We start from the raw sequence: 15,227 nt of genomic DNA, 5'->3' as shown, positions 1-15,227 counted from the left end.
TGACCCGAGCTGAAGTTGGCCGCTCAACCGACTGAGCCACCCAGGCGCCCCAGCAGAACAGTCTTGATGGTAAAGTCCACACATCAGAAAAGAGGCTGCACCATCGGCTGACTTGCTAGCCCTCTGCAGAGATGGGGCCTCACTCACAGTCAAGAAAACATCCAAAGGGTTGAAGTGTGGATGCTTTAGCCGGCTTTCAGAGTTCCACTTAAGATACCCCAGCCAGGTATTTCATATATTTAATAGAAATACGTGACTTTGGGTGAATCCAAATGACTGACTGGTGACTGTACTGGTAAACCTCCAGGAACGCCCATGTGCTTGGAAACCAGGAAGAGATATTTATACAAACAACACATTGACCAGGGACCATCCTACTGACTAGTGTTAGTCCCTAATCGTGTTTTCGGAGCGGTCAGAGGAGGCGGGGGTGCCGTGGAAAGGAAGGATGCCCTACCTGTTCCAACCGTCCTACAAACCCAGCATGGACACTTCATAGTTTCATCTTAACAGTCGGCGGGTGGCCATGTTGGAGAAAGCCCTCAGCTAGAAAGCCCTGATTCTGCTCAGTTTTCATCACAGAGGCTGTGGAGCTGAGAAAAGTGAGGCAAGAGCCACACGGTCTCAGGGTTGGAATGGACCGGATCTCGGTGTATCTTCAAAGCAGTTCTTTCTGGCACCACACGGTGTCTGCACAGGGGTCGACCAGTTGGCTGGAGGTGCTGAAGGGGCTTGTGGGGTTGGCTGCTTCCCTGAGCTATTGGGTGGTCCCAGCTAGGTTATGGGCCGATTGATTAGATTCTTGGGCAGCTGTAGTAAGATGGTTCTCTCTCACACGCACACACTCTCTGACACAACACTCTCTATATACACACACACTCTCTCTCTCTCACACACACACACACACACACACTTTCATACACACTCCCTCTTTCTCACACAAATACACACATATAGATACATACTTTCACACATACTCTCTCTCTGCACACACCATCTCTCTCTCTCTCTCTCTCTCACACACACACACACACACACACACACTCAAAAGTTTCATAAACTGCAGAACGCGATATCACATCAGCAACTCCCCACAGCTACTAGAAACGGCCAGGTCCTTGCCGTTGTGGATTCCTCACAGGAAGTTGAGCTTCCTAGGAACAGTTTTGATCTTCCAGATATGCTAAGTGTCTAGAGGGGCCTGTGGTAAATCTAACTCCTCTGTAAATCCTCTCAGGTCTACCCTCAAAATAAATCCAGAGTCAACAAAATTGGTATTGTTTTTGTACAGTGTCTTTCCTGAAGACGTTACCGTCCACACACAGAAACCCTTGCGTGGCCTGGGAGGGTCATGATAGTGATGGCACATTGAGTTTCCGGGAGGACCGTAAGCACACTGAGGAGAAAGTTTCTAGTCTCTTGGTCTGAAATAGAGCGAAGTTGGGTAAATCTCTTCGCACACTGCCTCTCAGGGAGCCCTGTAATAACCGCAGCCTTTCGCTATTACCATATGCTGAAGCATGGTTTCAGAAATGGGGGGAATAAAAAAGGACGTTTCGCCGCTGTGCTTACTCTGTGGCGATAATAACAGCTGTACGTTATTGAACACCCGTGGTCAGGTTCTCAACTCGGCACTTTTGTGTCTGCTTCCATGTGGTATTCAATCTTTACAACAGCACGTCGCGATAAGTGTGACTTTCCTCAGAAGACAGCTGGGAATACTGAGGCTCGGGAAGGTTAAGTATCTGGACCAAAGTCACACGGCCGAGCCGTGGTAGAGCCTGGCCGAAACCAGGACTGATGTCGACGCTTTCCAAATCCTGTTATCCTTGCCAAGGAAAGGAAATCAAATAAAGTTGCTTTGATTTGAAAGGCAAAAGTTTCTACCTTAATATTTTAAAACAGTTCTTATATCAGGTAAACATAGTCAGCATCAAGGCCTAGGCCTAATGATAACATCCGGAACTTGAAGGCTGAAAGATGTATTAATTCCCCATAAAAACAGAAATACCTCCTCTGTCCCTGTTGATCATCACCAAATGGGCTGCTTTGATCTAGTCTCACTTAAGTGGTTGAAATGTGCCGATGTCAAGAACTTCCAAAAATGGTAGTTGTTATTAACACTGCAAAATATTTTGTTGGTGAAAGAAAACAGGAAAATATAATAAAATAATAAAATCGGGGCGGGGGGGGGGGGCGCGTTGGGGCTCAGGTTATTAAGCATCTGTCTCTTGGGATTCAGCTCAGGTCATGATCTCATGATTTGTGGGTCCAAGTCCCATGTCGGGCTCTGCACTGACAGCTCAGAGCCTGCTTGGGATTCTCTCTCTCTCTCTCTCTCTCTCTCTCTCTCCCTCTCTCTCTGCCCTTCCCCTGCTCTCTTTTGCTCTCAAAATTAAAAAAAAAAAAAAAAATCACTTCTGATTTGACCACCCGGCTGTAGCTACTGTTATTTTTTACTGTTTTACTTTTTTCATGGAGTCATAATCAGGCTATAGACTCAGCTTTCATTCCAGACCTTTTAAAAATTTGGTATCATATAATAAGCATTTCCCCAGCTATTAAATTATCTGCAGAAAACAAGTTTTAGTGGCTCCAAATGAAAGGTTGGCAGACTTTGTAATTGGAGGGACAGTGAATATTTTAGGCTTTATGGACCATGTTGCCTCTGTCACAGCTATTCAACTCAGCTGTTGCAGTGTGAAGGAAGCCATAAGTGGTGCGTACCCAAGGGAGAGTGGTTGTGTCCCAATAAAACTTTATTTATAAAAGCATGTGGTGGAGCCCCTTTGGCCCACGGGCTACAATAACTGCTCTATACTATCATATTATGCACTGTATATACAGTCTGCCATATATACCATAATTCATCGAGCCCTTCTAGTGTGGGGCACTTAGATGGTTCGCGGTGTTCTGACACAGTAGGACAGTGATGGACATATAGACTCTTGAGCTCCCCTCTTTGGTCTACACATAGATCCTACATCACTGTCAAAGTTCATTGCCTTTCAGCAGTAGGTTACCAAAGGCCCACTTGCGTCTGGTGGGATAGAACCATTAATAGGAAATGCCCCTGAGAGTACTTTCCCCGCCAGACAGCCGTTGTGATTGACAGCATGGGGCCACTCACCTTCCTAGCCCCAGTGGCTGCTACCTTATAGAACATGATCCCCTTCTCCGTTATAGAACAGATCATGTTTTAGAATCCCTTCACGCTGACACAAGGTATTTTGGGGATGAGTTCAAGGATACGTAATTTTTGTAAGTAGTCCTAACCTACCAAGAAGGTAAGTTTAGTTCATTGGGGGGGATTTTCTCTCTTGTTTCCATCTCACAGGCTGTGAGTAGGGAGGTAACAGGAAACAGAGAGCATGAGAACATCCCTGTCGATAGGAGGAGGCTGAGGGAAGGGAGGCAGGGCCTCCCACGACCTGAAAGCTGGCAGTGGACAGACCCGTGGACTGTTAAATGGCTCCTATGGGCAGAGTGATGATCCCCAAGGCCATTTGCTTTTGCGTTCTGAGTGACAGCCACTTCCTTCTCAGTCCTAGTGCGAGAGAGCACAAGTCAGGATAATTCGTTCACGCTTTTAGGATTTAAAGCAACCCCATGTTGAAAAGAAAAAAAAGCTGACCGTAGGAAAGATTCTCACCAGTAATGTGATTGATGCTCTGTCACAGGCCCTCGTCAGCTGGAGATGTACGGAAACCCTGACCCAGGGGCTTTGGCCTGGGAGACATTCTACCGCCTCAGAGGAGAGCGGGGCTGTGGCCAGACGCCTCCTGGGCTGGCCCAGCGGCCCCAGTGGCCTCAGCATTTCTAGGCTGTTGTCTCAGGGCCACAACATGATGGTCAAAGCCGCGAGACACTTGGCATCCGTGTTCACGGCAGAAAAAGAGCCGGGCCTCCTGGCCATCTCTCTTTTTGTCATGGAGCAAAAGCTTCCAGAAGCCCCAGAACATGGGCACCATGACCCCTGAGCCACCTTGCCAGAACTGGGTCAGTGCCCACACTAAGCTGAGGGATGCAGGAGGGGACAGCAGGCTGGTATAGCGGTTAGCAACGTGACTCTGGGCTAGCTACTTCACATCTCTGAGCCTCAGTTTGATTATCTATAAAATGGGGCTATTTCTCTTGATTTCAAATTGAATAGAATTTATATAAGTGCACAGCCCATGCCTGGCACACAGCGGGTCCCCCCTCCCCCCCCGCCCACGTACAACGGGTTCTCTGACCCAGCAGGACTGGCCTCTTAGGTCCTCGGGGGACAGGCCCCAGATCTTATGGCTTGGTTCTCTTCGAGATAACTTGCATGTTGGGTTTGTGAGAATAACAAAAGCAAAACCCATCAAAACATAGAGACACTGAACCTGAACGGTGTCTGTGCTTTGTCTTCCCCACCGTGGGGCAAGATGTTTGTTGTTGCTTTAACATAAAGGGGGCAAGTGGCTGTTTTTTGCCGCTCTCCAGTCTGCACAGGTGTGTAAGGGGATACGTATGGGCTTATTGGTCTTCACCTAGCTGCAGCTGTGTGGTTGCTGGGGACGTGACAAGTCTCGTAGGCTCAGGGCATAAGTAAACAGTCGTCAGTCCGTATGGCTGCCCGACTGTCCGCATCACTGCCTCGGTCTCCCATGCCGTTCATCAATGACGGCTATCTCGAAGAGTATCTTGGCCAATTCCAAAATTAAGGGTGAAAAATATAGAACCCAACCCACTAGATGTAAGGCAGTTTTGGGTCTCCCCTCATCCGCCTGGACCCCTGGTCTTCCCCAGGCCAGCACAGGCCGTGTAGACTGGCATAGCTGGTTAGGGGCCTTGGCTGAGCGGCCTCAGGGGCCCGCCGGTTGATGGGCCAAGCCCTTGCGTCTTGAGCCAGCCTCGGGCGGATGTCCCGACCCCACTGCCAGCCTTAGAGATGAGCCAGCGAGGGGATGGGTGGGGAGCCCCCAACACGATCTGGTGAGCTACGCTCAACTCCAGGCTCCCCCATTTTGCAGCTCTACGATGCAGAGAACCGCCCCCACCCCCACCCCATTTCCTAGTCTCCGAAAGGAGATCATGCCTGCCCTGCCCGCACAGCCAAGTTTGCCTGAGGACTGAGTGAGACCTACAGAAAGGGTTTGGTGTTACAACTGCATGGCCAGCTTGGAAAATGAGCTGAGCATCGATGACCCTTCAATGTCCCTCGCTGTTCCAGACGCTGCCCAGATGCCTGCGCACCCCTGCTAAGAACCCCCCGCTCCTCCCCGCCCCGCAGACTTAGCACAAACTTGGCCTCGAGTTAACCGGTGCGGAGGCTCCGGCTTCGTTGTGCTGTGGGACCGTCCCCTTAGGCCTTCGGAGAGCGCGTCCTCTCCCCTTTTTCTGGTAGCGTCTCCAACAGCCGTGGGAGAGGCCCCGCAAATCCCCCTCGCGGACTCCTGGGCCCCCTCCTCTGTTCCAGGGCTCCAAAGTCCTGGCCAAGAAGGAGCTGGCCTATGTCCCGATCATCGGCTGGATGTGGTACTTCACCGAGATGGTCTTCTGCACACGCAAGTGGGAGCAAGACCGCAAGACCGTCTCGCAGAGCCTGCTGCACCTCCGGGATTACCCCGAGAAGTACTTTGTACGTGAGACCCCCCACCCCCGACCCCCGACCCCCGACCCCTGACCCCGAGCGGCCACGCCCCCCGGTGCTCTGAGTGCCTGACAAGCCTCGCTCCTGCCAACTGCCCCGCTGGCCTCCCCACGGTCGCACACTTGTCCTTCCCTCTGAACTGACTGGTGCAGAAATAAATCCTCAGGACACTCTTGTCACACACACTCGGGACACTCTTATCACACACACATTCACTCCTCTACTATCCTCAGGGTAAACGTTGGTCTCCAAAGCTCAGAGACAGGAAGGCCACCTCTGCGCCCCACCTGAGGCCGGGGGCCACGCAGCCGCCGGGCTGTCCCCACTCGGGCCGTTCCCTAGGGCTCCTGGGGGACCGTGTGTGACCGAGGCGTGTGACCGGGGGCAGCACGTGACTCTGAGAGTGAGCGTGACCGGGGGCCCTGTGTGTGAGACCGGCAGCTGTGTGTGACCGTCGCCCTGTCCTTTCCAGTTCCTGATTCACTGCGAGGGCACTCGCTTCACGGAGAAGAAGCACCAGATCAGCATGCAGGTGGCCCGAGCCAAGGGGCTGCCCAGCCTCAAGTACCACCTGCTGCCACGCACCAAAGGCTTCGCCGTCACCGTGAGGAGTTTGAGAAATGTAGGTAAGGAAGATTCCAGAATCCCCTGCAGCAAGGAGACCGAGCCCCAGCACCCGATCTGAATGGCTGTCCCCTGGCAGCGCGCCCCAGCTGATGGCGGCCGGTCGCTGGGAGGGCAAACGGGGGACAAAGGATGGCTTGCCAGGATCCAGGCCAATGCTCGCTCTCTCCCCCCCTCTCTCCCTCTCTCTCTCTCACTCTGTCTGTCTCTCTCTGACACACACACACACACACACACACACACACGCACACACCCAGGCACGCACACGCGCACGAACTCTGCGCAAACACCGCCCCCTCCTGCTCAGCACCGGGACTGCAGGGCTGTGCTGACCTTGTGGATTCCCGGGTCCTCACCTGGGGTCAGCCAGGCCCCACGCCTGCTTAGCCCAGGTTTTTGTTGTCGTTTTGCTTTGTGTGGCATTTCTTGCCCATCTGGTGGCACCAGCTGCCTCCAGCTGATGAACCCTGTGACCTTGCCATCTGTCCCCGCTGACCCCGAGTTGGGAGCATTTGTTTTCCAGCGTCCCGTCATGACTCCGTCTCATCTTAAATCCCCGGGCAGCCAGCCCCCTCCCAGAGGTTCACCCCCTTCCTCGTCTGCCCTGAGCGAGGCTGGTGACCCTCGTGGCCCACGTCCCCCGGGGCCAGGCGCCGCCCGGGCCGGAGTCCGGCAGCCGGTCCAACAGCTTCTGTCCGCACACGGTCTTCTTTGTTTAGGCCCCCAGGTCTCGTCTCCCTCTTGGGAGCACAGGGATCTGAGTGTCTGGCGAGGGGTCTCCTGCGGCGCTGCCCGCGCCCGGGGTCTCGCGTAAACCCGCCCAGGCCCCCTGCGGACCCGCCCGAGCCGGGCCCCAACCTGCGGGGCAGCCAGTCCTCGGGTGGGGGGGGCCCTACCCCCGCCCCGCCCCGCGGCCGCCGCAGCAGGGGAGCTGAGCCTCCCGGGCCCTCGGCCCCGCCCCCGGCCCCGCCCCGCGTCCGCCCCCTCCCTTGCTCCAGGCCCGGCCCCACCCCCTGGTCCCCTCGCGGTCGCAAGGCTGACCCGGGGTTTCCTCCCGCCCAGACACCAGCGCGTCAGTCCGGGCTGGCTCGCGGGGAGGGGGGAGAAAGGAGAGCCCGGGCAGCCGCTCGCAGATCCCAGGCCGCGCACCGAGGGCCCCCCCCGGTCCGCCTGCAGAGCTGCCCGGAGACTAGACCCCGTCACTGAGCTCCCCGCTGCCCCCGGGGCCGAGGTCGCCCGCCCGGTTGCTGGTCCCTCCCTCGGCCTCCCAAGACACCAGCTGCTCGCGTCCTGCATCGCCCCGGGGAGTCGGGGGCAGACCTGAGACCCAGCCCTGAGTGCCGGGGCGGCGGGGTTGGGGAGGGCTTTCGCGCGCGCCGTGGGGCCCCGGGCGCATCACCTCGCAAAGCTTCTTGGAGTCGCGAGGGTTAAGTGAGAAAACGCGTAGAGGACTCGGCCCCGGGCCTGGCGCGCACTGAACGTTTACTCAGCGCTCACCCTGCTCGCCTCACCTTCGCCCCCTGGTGGGGGCGCCCAGCTTCGGGGTGGGGTGTTCCCCGCGGGGTTCCGGCGCCGCGCCCAGACGGACCCCCTGGCTGAGCTTGGCCTGCAGGCCGCGGCATCCGTGCGCCCACCGCCCCGCCCCTCCCCCCACCCCGGAATGAGCGCCAGCGCGCGCAGGGCACTTGTCATCTGTCCTGTGCGCAGGCTCGTCACGCGTGGCGCGGCCAGAGTGTGCTTGCCAGATCCAGCGACGCAACCCTTTGTTTACTTCCAGTTTCCAGGTGGGGAAGTTGGGGCTTACAGAGAATTTAAGGAACTTATTCCAAATGGCTCCACTAGTCCACAGAGGCTGGGGCTCAAGGGCTTTGCAGGCAGATGGGTTTCCTGCTGGGCCGTTGTGTCCCTTCAAGACGCTTCTCTTGGGGTTACTCCTCTGGAAACGAAGAGAACTGTGCAAGTCATTAGTTTTTAGGCTGTCCTCTGGGGACCCCCTGGCGCTCCCCTGTCCTTAATTAACCAAAGCCACCCCACTTGTGTGTAGGAGCCAGTCTGAAGGAAGGAGGCTGAAGCCCGCTGAACTCCATGAGCCACACGCGCCCTTCTTGCTCCCAGACCCGGTGACCCCACAGCCACACCCGGTGCAGCCCGAATGCCTGTTACCATAATGCCTCCACCAGCCTCACTCGCCCCTGGAGAGCCACACCTTTCCCCACCGGAATGACAGGATGGGGCAGAGGTCTGGGTTGCTGGGGGGTGGGGGGCCACCCCCCGGGCACTCCTGGGAGCCAGCCCCAGAGCCCCTCTCTCCTCAGCAAAGACCACCTCCAGCTGCCACAGCGCCCCACGCAGACCCCGCTGGCGGGCAGGCAGCAGGTCGAAGCTAATGGACAGTGCTTTTCTGACCGGGTTTTGAATGCTGGTTCTTCATATTCCCAACTAGAACCAAGACATCCCGTCATCCTCCTGCCCACTTTATGAAGAGTAGCCGTACCCATGCCAGGATCTCGGTACCGTATCAGGCGCACAGTCTCCCCGGCACAGTGTGCCAAGCCCTGCGGACAGTGGTGACTTTCGCCAGCTCAGCAGGCGTGGGAGGAGGGCATCGTGGGTCCCATTCTCCAGGGGAGCTAGGCTCCGGGAGGCTGGGTGGCCTGTCCGAGAAAAGATCCCGCAGGCACCAGCCTGACTCCACAACTCCTGTTCCTTCTGCTGCCCCGTCCTGTCGTCCTGACGCCACAGGAATGGCATCTGTCTCCCCTCCGTATTTCCCTCTCCACTGCTGTTCCCTCGGGCATTCTGCATCCCTCCCCGCCTCCCCCCAGTAAGCTGCAACAGTGAATTCTGACAGCAAGCTGCGGGGTTAACTCACCGCCTGGGAGACGCATTGAAACCACACGTTCTTCTTTGTTTCTCTGTCATGTTTCAGCCGACTCTAGTTCAATTCCTTAAAAGGTTCCCCACATCCACTTCTAGTTTTGTAGCTATCTTATTTTTCTAGAGGGAGAAACGCTGGTAAAATGGTTACACTGCCATCAACTTAAGACATGTCCTTAGCATGCGTTAGATTCGTTGACCTTATTATTGGTATTTGTCGAAATATGGGTTCTTGTTGTAGTACGTCTAGAAGGGACATCGCAGTATTGCTTTAAACTGATCTGACCTCAGTAATAACTCTGTTCTCAGCTACTAAGTTAGTGTGCTGTCTGATTACAGAAAGTGATGTGTGTTCAGTGAACGCATTTGGATGATATAGAAAAGCATGAAGAGGAACCCAGTAATCCCACCATCCTGAGATACCCAGTTAGCAGATTTCAGTATTGTTTTCCAATGTGTGTATCTATGGGTTCACACGCTATATACTGCTTTGTATTTGTTTTATTTTTTTATAGTTTCAGCTGTATATGACTGTACACTCAATTTCAGAAATAATGAAAATCCAACACTGTTGGGGGTCCTAAACGGGAAGAAATATCATGCAGATTTATACGTCAGGTAAGTGGGTTCCATTTTCTTTCCAAAAAAGAGAGCGCCCGTCAAAGTAAATAAATCCCAAATGGCCGGCCAACCTCTTTCCGGGGAAATCTGTTTAATATTTTCTTGTCTGTAATCTGTACTGAAACGGACCCATTCACTACCCGTATTGGTATTAGAAACTCAAGACACAGGCCACTCATGGGAATAATCAGGGGAGGCCTCGTTTCTTCTCAGCTACTTTCTGATTCTCTCTGACCAGTTCATACTCATCGTAGAGCTCATGCTAGCCAGACGGAAGCCTAGTCATTTTATAGTCATTTTGAGATTGAGTGTGAAGAGATTATTTCATTGACCCCTTTTCCTGGAGGATGTGTCTGCTGCACACAGATGTCCGCAGATAAGAGGGTGTGTAATTTATAGGGAGGTCTAGAAACAAATGGAGACCATTTTAGCAGTATCTTCCTTATGTGTTACATTCCAAGCTATTACGATTTTATTGAAAACACTTCACGAGATTTTCGACAAGCTAGTTCTCTTTGCCCATTTATCAACTGACAGAATGGATCTCCCCCTGGTCGTCTGCAATGTCGAGATTAATGGGAAACCGTTGAAAGACACTGCAGATGGTAAAACACAACGGTGCACACACATGAAACCCCATGTGACCAGGTTGAGGGATCGCGCTGGTTTCTTGTGCAGTAGGTGGTCTGCCCAGAAGGCGAACCAAGGTGCTCAGACATGCCCACTGCTGGAGAGCTAGCCAAGTGTTCTATAGCATTCTGATTATTTTTTTAAAGACCTTACAGATGCTAAAGTCAACACAGGATGCAAATTCGGTGGCTGATCGTCACCACGGGGCTTCAAGAAAAAGCTCAAACCTTCCAGGACTGACAGCCTGGATTAAATAGCTTTCTAGCCGGAAATGACTTCGGCTCCCCCTTACAAAGAGGAGGGAGCATCGTACTACTGTTTTCTAAGGCCACAGCCAACAGTCTGGCTTATCACTCAGTTTAAGGCAGACGAGGGTAGGAAACGCAACCTTCCCAAGGGAGGCCTCCTTCCAGAAGTAAAGGAGGCTTTGTCCCCTGAACTCTATCACCTAGCAGAAGCGCCACTCAGTGGCCAGCTGGGCCCCTGCTCTTTGGGGAAACTTCGCCCACTATGCAAGATTATTGCACCTCTACTAGGCCACCTCTCGGGTAACTGCACCTCTCTGGAGCACATGTAGGGATGACGGTTGTAAATGCGATACCCAGCAGGCCCACGGAAGTTGGTACACCCTCACGGCTTCCGACGAAGACCGTGCCACTCCTCGTGGTGCAGGGGCCCTTTCAAAATGAGAGAGGCTTTCTTGTGTTTTACCACAATACAAAGTGTTCAAAAAGCAAGGTGGAGAATGTCAAATAAGTTACTGAAAAGAGCAAAATTGCCTTAAACTCCTACTGTTGGAATAAATAGCATGTAGGCTTTCTAACCTTTTTCAAGAAACACATTGAGAGATCCGGTTTCCTAACCAGGGTGAGCCAGTAAGAGCGCAGGAGTAGGGTATTGGTGGGAGTATTTGTAGGGGCCTACCGGGTGATTTCTCACCCTGAACAATACTGCCTCTGTTACAAGACGAAATCGCATGTTCTCGTAACGGGCTATAGTGTGACGGATAAGTTCTAAAGATGTATCTTCGTGCGAAGATAGTCCAAAGCCGGAGAGAGGACCCAGTCCACCCATGGCAGTCATGAGGGATGTAGAATTTTACATGGATAAAATCAGGTGTGAATGAATACGGCTGGGCATCGCAAAAGCCAGCAACCTGGGAACACACAGAAATGTATGTACAATAGGAGACATGGTCCAGTGACTCCCCCTTGCTCAGTGGGGCTGTTGGCAAGTGGCTGAGCCCCCAGCCCAGAGCCACCCTGGGATCTCCTCCACCTCTGGTGAGCCAAGAGCCCCACGGCCTGGCCAGGATCCCCTATCTCTCCCATCCTGCGGGGAACAGGAGTTGCCCAACATACAGGTCCTTCTGTTTGTCGAAATCCTTACATCGGGATCCACCTCTAACCTGTCCAAGAGGTCAAAGGAATCATTTGATGGGAGACGCTTCACCACCGTATTTAGTCATTACTTGGCTGGCAGAAGTATTAGCAGATTACCACCTACACATAGATTCTCTGCATATACATTGGATTCTAACATGTGGGAACGGAGGCAGTTCTGCCCTCTCTTGGAGAAGCAAACAGCCGGTCTTGGGAGCCTTTCCATGAGGTAGGGAGGGAGGACGGAGAGAGGCAGGTGTCTGAGTCCCTGAACCTGCCGTTGGCCACTCCTTCGTGGACTATGATTACAACTGGGCCTGTATCAATTGAATTGCGCTCCTCACAGCCACATGATCAGGTTACCTAAACAGAAGCCCAGAGAGGTCGAGCACTGTTACTCTGAAACCGTGGTGGGGGCATCTGGCGTCGGCCTCCCCGCTGCTAGCTGCTCTCTGCTTTGCAGGCGGATTCCTTTAGAAGAAGTCCCAGAAGACGAGGATGAGTGTTCAGCCTGGCTCCACAAACTCTACCAGGAGAAGGTCAGTGCCGCGGGTGCTTCTGTGGGACCCAACGACCCCCGTTTCGAGTTGCGGCTGTGGGCGCGCCGTGGGGGCCTCTGGGAGCTGACGGTGGCGAGACCCCACTGCCTAGTTAGCAGCCGCCCTGGGGCTGACGCTCTGTTCAACAGTGGGGAAAAGAAGATAGCAAAATATGTGTCAAAGGGGCTTCACAGGAAGAATGATGGGTGTAGTGGACAGAAGAGGAAGTGACGGCCCCAACAGCCCGTGTCTGGAACTTGGGGGTGGAATGTTCTTTCAGTAACGCATACGATCCCGATGGCTTCCAGACCTGCAGCGTGGCTGCCTGTGTGGTCTCAAAACCACCAGCATCCGCATTGCAAGGACCCACTTTGCTGGTCTGATCTGGTGCAGTGCCCCCCTGCCTCCTGTCTGTTCCAGCCCCTCAGCTCCCTCCGCGTCCCCGTCACCACCACACACACCGTCTCTGCTTCCTCTGGGCAGGACCTTACCTTCCGTTGGCTTCTCTCTTCAAAGACCTGCTCAGGGCAGAGGCAGGCTAACTATCATTGTCCCAACTGCCTGATCTTATGAAGGAGAAAAGGCTAGCTTCCACCTATGAGGAAGGCGTCCTTATGACCAAGCCTCACTGCCCATAAAGACTTATTTCTGATTCATCGTACATTTTTTTTTCTTCAACGTTTTTTTTTTTGTTTGTTTTTTTGTTTTTTTGTTTTTTTGTTTTTTTTTATTTTTGGGACAGAGAGAGACAGAGCATGAACGGGGGAGGGGCAGAGAGAGAGGGAGACACAGAATCGGAAACAGGCTCCAGGCTCCGAGCCATCAGCCCAGAGCCCGACGCGGGGCTCGAACTCACGGACCGCGAGATCGTGACCTGGCTGAAGTCGGACGCTTAACCGACTGCGCCACCCAGGCGCCCCTGATTCATCGTACATTTTAAGGGCAAACCAGCTTATTACCTAGAATCGAGCTCAATAAGCAGGATACTGATTTCCTGTTGCCAAACTCCATAAATACAGACTGCCTGCCTTTTTAATGTGCTGTCTTCCCCCCCGACCCATCCCTCTAGAGATAATTGCCCAGAACTCTATGGGCTGTCCCCTACAGTGGGGTAGGAATTTTAATCCTGCCTTTGCCAATGTGCTTTGGCCCCAAAGCCTTCCCAGTTACTACCATCAGATTAAGTAGAGGCTCCATTTTGGGGATCAAGATCCTCATACTGTCTTAGCAAGAAGTCGCTCCTGTGTTCCCAAGGAAGTGATTTTCTGATGGTGCCTTTAAAAGCGCATTCACGGAACTTGCTTCGTGTCTTTTCTGGACGAGTAATAGGGATGGGCATCCAGTTTCCTCTTACGAATAGTCAACAGTAGACACCTGTCACGGAGTGTGAGCCATGCATCTTCCTCAGCCTCAGAGATTTATGCAGTGGGTTTGAGGAGCCCTGGAAACGTGTATTTCTAGAAGGCCGCCTCTGACACGCGGCCTGCAGACCTGCCCTTGGAAACGCACTGCAGATGCTTTTTAGCAAGATTCCCAGTTACCACGCTTCCGTGCTGCCACGGGCCCAGGCCCGACAGAAACACACAAACAATACAAACTCTTTTCCTCTGGTTTCATGCACGAGGCAGCATTTTCCTTGTGCGGTTTCCTGGTTTAGTCATTTAGGCAGTATAAAAAAATGTCGCTATTAGCAAGAAGAAAAACGTGCTAAGCAAAAGCCTAAGAAATGAATCGCTTTGTAAAGAACCACACAAATCTAACAAGCACAGGACCCAAAACTCACCAAAGCAAAGGAGGTTTTTCTCCTTCGGCCCTTTGTCTCCTGTGTTCGGGCGCGAGAGCGGCAGCCGTCGTGTGAACCGAGCCACTTGGGTGTTTGGTGGAGAGGCACCTTTCCTTCTTGCCGACCTCTCTCGGGAAGGTTTTCCCTAAACCACATATGCATTAGAAATGATAGCGTTCAGTTTGGAGAGGATTGTTGAAACGATCATCTGGCTCCAAGCTCTTAGGCTAGTGATGAGGGTATTAAGGTCCAGGGAATGACATCATTTGTCCATCTTCGCAGCTCACTAATAAAGCCGGGTTCCCGAGGCCAAGTTCTTCCTCTCTATGGAGGGCTGTGTCTGCCGGTGAGCAGACCTTTGAGGCGGGCCTTTTCCCTGGAGGGAACACCGCTGGGCAGTAAGTGCAAGGGTCAGCGGTGCCTCCAAGACGAGATGTGACCGGATGGCAGGGAACGATGGCGGCCTTTCATTTCTGTCAGCCCTGTTTCCTCAGGAGCCTAGCTGGGTCTGGGGCTTTCTTTACGTACCAGAAATCTCAGTGCCCCACCACGCTTGTCAGAGTGGGGCTCTGTTTTAATCGTCATCTTTCAGATGTATGGTGTTGAAAGACAATTCTGTTGACTTTGAGCTTGGGACTTTAAGGCAGTAATTCTCAGGCTTCTGATGTCACAGACAAGTAAAGTAAAGTGGCTGTCAGTGTGGGACAGGGTGGTGGCAGCCACACAGGGATGTGCTGACACTTTCTTCTGCTCCAGCAGAGACACAAAAGGAAACCCACTAGGGACGCCTGGGTGGCTTAGTCGGTTAAGTGTCCGACTCTTGATTTTGGCTCAAGCCATGATCTCATGGTTTGTGGGTTTGAACCCCGCGTCGGGCTCAGGGCCGATGGTGCAGACGGAGCCTGCTTGGGATTCTGTGTCTCCCCCTCCCCTCTCAAAATAGATGGATAGATAGATGATAGATAGATAGAAACCCATTAGCTACGACTGCCATTTTAACACCCTAAAATAGGAAGACCATCATCTCTGAAGCCCGGGCCATCCTTTAAATGGAACAAATTTGGCATTTCGGAAATGCACAATGTTGATCACTTGTCAGCATTCAGGACTGCTGCTGGCTGCAGGGTGTGGGCTTGAGAAACCAGGCACGC

The 15,227-nt window shown here is 53.3% G+C and overlaps 1 protein-coding gene across 10 annotated transcripts in view; it reads left to right on the top strand.

Annotated features, from left to right (window-relative positions):
- The window catches only part of AGPAT4 (1-acylglycerol-3-phosphate O-acyltransferase 4), a 127,734-nt gene that overhangs the window by 105,378 nt on the left and 7,129 nt on the right, over positions 1-15,227 (top strand). For 6 of the 10 annotated variants that reach the window (XM_049654556.1, XM_049654557.1, XM_049654555.1 and 3 more), the window contains 4 exons: positions 5,447-5,608; positions 6,093-6,246; positions 9,637-9,739; positions 12,218-12,293. In XM_049654556.1, coding sequence (XP_049510513.1) covers positions 5,447-5,608; positions 6,093-6,246; positions 9,637-9,739; positions 12,218-12,293 — 495 coding nt within the window. Of the gene's footprint in view, positions 1-5,446; positions 5,609-6,092; positions 6,247-8,288; positions 9,740-12,217; positions 12,294-15,227 lie in introns of those variants that run through there. The other 4 variants (XR_007462908.1, XR_007462909.1, XM_049654562.1 and 1 more) reach the window with 4 other exon arrangements.

The sequence above is a fragment of the Panthera uncia genome (assembly GCF_023721935.1).
Source record: "Panthera uncia isolate 11264 chromosome B2 unlocalized genomic scaffold, Puncia_PCG_1.0 HiC_scaffold_24, whole genome shotgun sequence".
Lineage (NCBI taxonomy): Eukaryota > Metazoa > Chordata > Mammalia > Carnivora > Felidae > Panthera > Panthera uncia.
The sequence above is the reverse complement of the archived record's forward strand: the minus strand, read 5'-3'. Positions and strand labels throughout refer to the sequence as shown.